The sequence below is a fragment of the Geospiza fortis genome, unplaced genomic scaffold, assembly GCF_000277835.1.
Source record: "Geospiza fortis unplaced genomic scaffold, GeoFor_1.0 scaffold298, whole genome shotgun sequence".
Classification (NCBI taxonomy): domain Eukaryota; kingdom Metazoa; phylum Chordata; class Aves; order Passeriformes; family Thraupidae; genus Geospiza; species Geospiza fortis.
The window spans coordinates 560,027-562,089 of NW_005054506.1; the positions used below are offsets into that span (position 1 = coordinate 560,027).

At 58.0% G+C, this 2,063-nt stretch overlaps 1 protein-coding gene across 1 annotated transcript in view; it reads right to left on the reverse strand.

The window, feature by feature from the left end:
- Positions 1-496: 496 nt before the first annotated feature.
- The window catches only part of DPYSL4 (dihydropyrimidinase like 4), an 11,679-nt gene continuing 10,112 nt past the window's right edge, over positions 497-2,063 (reverse strand). Inside the window, exons 12-13 of the mRNA XM_005428813.2 lie at positions 1,888-2,047; positions 497-1,329 (exon numbers count right to left, since the gene is read on the reverse strand). Of these exons, the coding sequence (XP_005428870.1) occupies positions 1,238-1,329; positions 1,888-2,047 (252 nt within the window). The 3' untranslated portion in view covers positions 497-1,237. The remainder of the gene's footprint in view (positions 1,330-1,887; positions 2,048-2,063) is intronic.

Here is a 2,063-nt window from a genome sequence, read left to right on the forward strand (position 1 = left end):
TGTAGGTCATATCAGATAATCAAAAAACCCCCAGCAAAAAATTAAATCCCTCCCTGGTTTATATTTGTGGGTTCATTCCTAATTCATGGATTCATGTATCTGGAGCTGCCATGTGTGTGGTTCCAGCCCCCACCCACAAATCCGATCCCTGCTTGTGCCCCCTGCTCTGTTTCTCGTGCCTGGCTCAGACAGAGCTGGAGAGCCAAGGCTGGCAGTGCCAGGGAAATCAGCGTCTCATGGACATGCCATGGCATCTCACCAGCACCAGAACCGCTGCGGGCCGAGGGGAAGCCAGCCCCCACCTCTGCAGCTGTGGGCTCATCTGCAAACCAAGGGAGCACGGCTGAGGAGAAGGGAGGGACTCTGCCCACACTGCCACCACCACGAGCCTGTCCCCCTCCAAGGGAGCACAGCGACCTGCAAGCCACAATGGGATGGTCCCAGCCTCACCCAGAAACACTCAAAGGAAGAAAACAACAAAATGGACTCGGGTGGATCAACCACTTCCACCACGTCGTGGTTTCCAACCAAGTTTATTCCAAGCAAGGAGCAGACAGGAACGGAAAGCCACTCCTGGAGGTACATGCATGGCTCTGCAGCCAGAGGTTCACTCTGTGTACACACCTTTAAATATAATACCTGGGCTAGAACAATCTTTATAAAAAAGTGTGTTGCACGCACCTGGCCTCCAAACAAGCCCCGGTATTGGGTATCGGACTCACGCTCAGTTCTTGAAAAACCGTATAAATGATCTTTAAAAAACAAGGCTGACAGAAGGACATCAGCCCACGGCATGGCCGGGTCCTGGAGGGCCAGCATCATTTTGCCCCAGGACACGGGGCTGCACTCACCCCTGAGGGGGACACAGTCTGGAGGTGGCTCTGGGGGCTCGGCCAGGGCGGAGGGCTCTGGCTGGAAACCACGGCAGTGCTCATCTGTTGTAAGTCCTTGGATGAGAGCGGGCAGTGGATGCTGCTGGAAAGGAGCGCGATCCAGCCGGGATGTGCCTTCATGCCCACGCGGGCCCCGCAGCCCTGGGGCCGGGCTGCATGCACAGGAGGGAAGGGCTTTCCTAGCAGCTAGCGAGGGAACACGCACAGAGAACCCAAGTGGGAGCGCTACCTCGGGGATCACTCTATTTCTACCTAGAGGGAAGGGCTGGCGCAGCTGGCGAGCTCGGGAGCAGCCCCCCGGCCCCGTCCTGGCAGGAGGCGGCGGGAGCGGCGCGGGGACGGCGTCAGGACAGCGAGGTGATGTTGGACCGGCCGCCCGGCGGGGCCATGATCTTCTGCGCCGTGCGCCGGGCAATGTGGTCATCTGCCTGGGAGCCTGCGGAGAGCAGAGACAGGGGCAGTCCCACTGCTGAAATGCCACAACCACAAAGCATTTCCACAGAAAATACTAATAATTTCATTATATGCCATTCTGGACACTCTATGGGCATGGCACAGTTTGGAATGGCTGTATTTGCCTGAACTTAATTTTTCATTGTTTTTTTCTGGAAGATTTATAAGCGGCTTTCCTAGAAATAAATTCTGTATAAAAAAAATGTGGGGACTGGTCCCATTTATCAAACAATATGGGACCCGTGTGATCCAACCAGCTAAAAAACCATTATGGAAGTGGTTTTAGGGCAGAGCATTGGCTTTCCAAGCTCCCGACAGCTGCTGGGCAGCTTTCTGCAGCACAAATGATGCTGAATCACTGCCTGCCCTGGCTCCTGGGAACAGAGCCCCTGCCAGGCTTTGTGCATTGACATAAATACTGTGGAACACTCTAGAGCTTTCCGCGCTGCACTCGGTGCCTAGGCTGCAGCCACAGCTGAGGTTTCTGGGGCTGAGCCCTGCGGGCAGTCCCCCCGCCCAGGCCCTCCCCGGCCCCACGTACCGGACAGGCTGAAGCCGGACTGGTGCAGGTTGCGCACGGGCGGCGCCGCGGCTTTGCCGGCGCAGGGTGCGACGCGCGGGGCCGCGGCCTTGACGCTGGCCGGCACCTCGTGCACCGGCCCGTCGTACATCCCCCGGGGCACGCCGTGCACCTCGGCCAGCTGCGGGGGGGCCCCG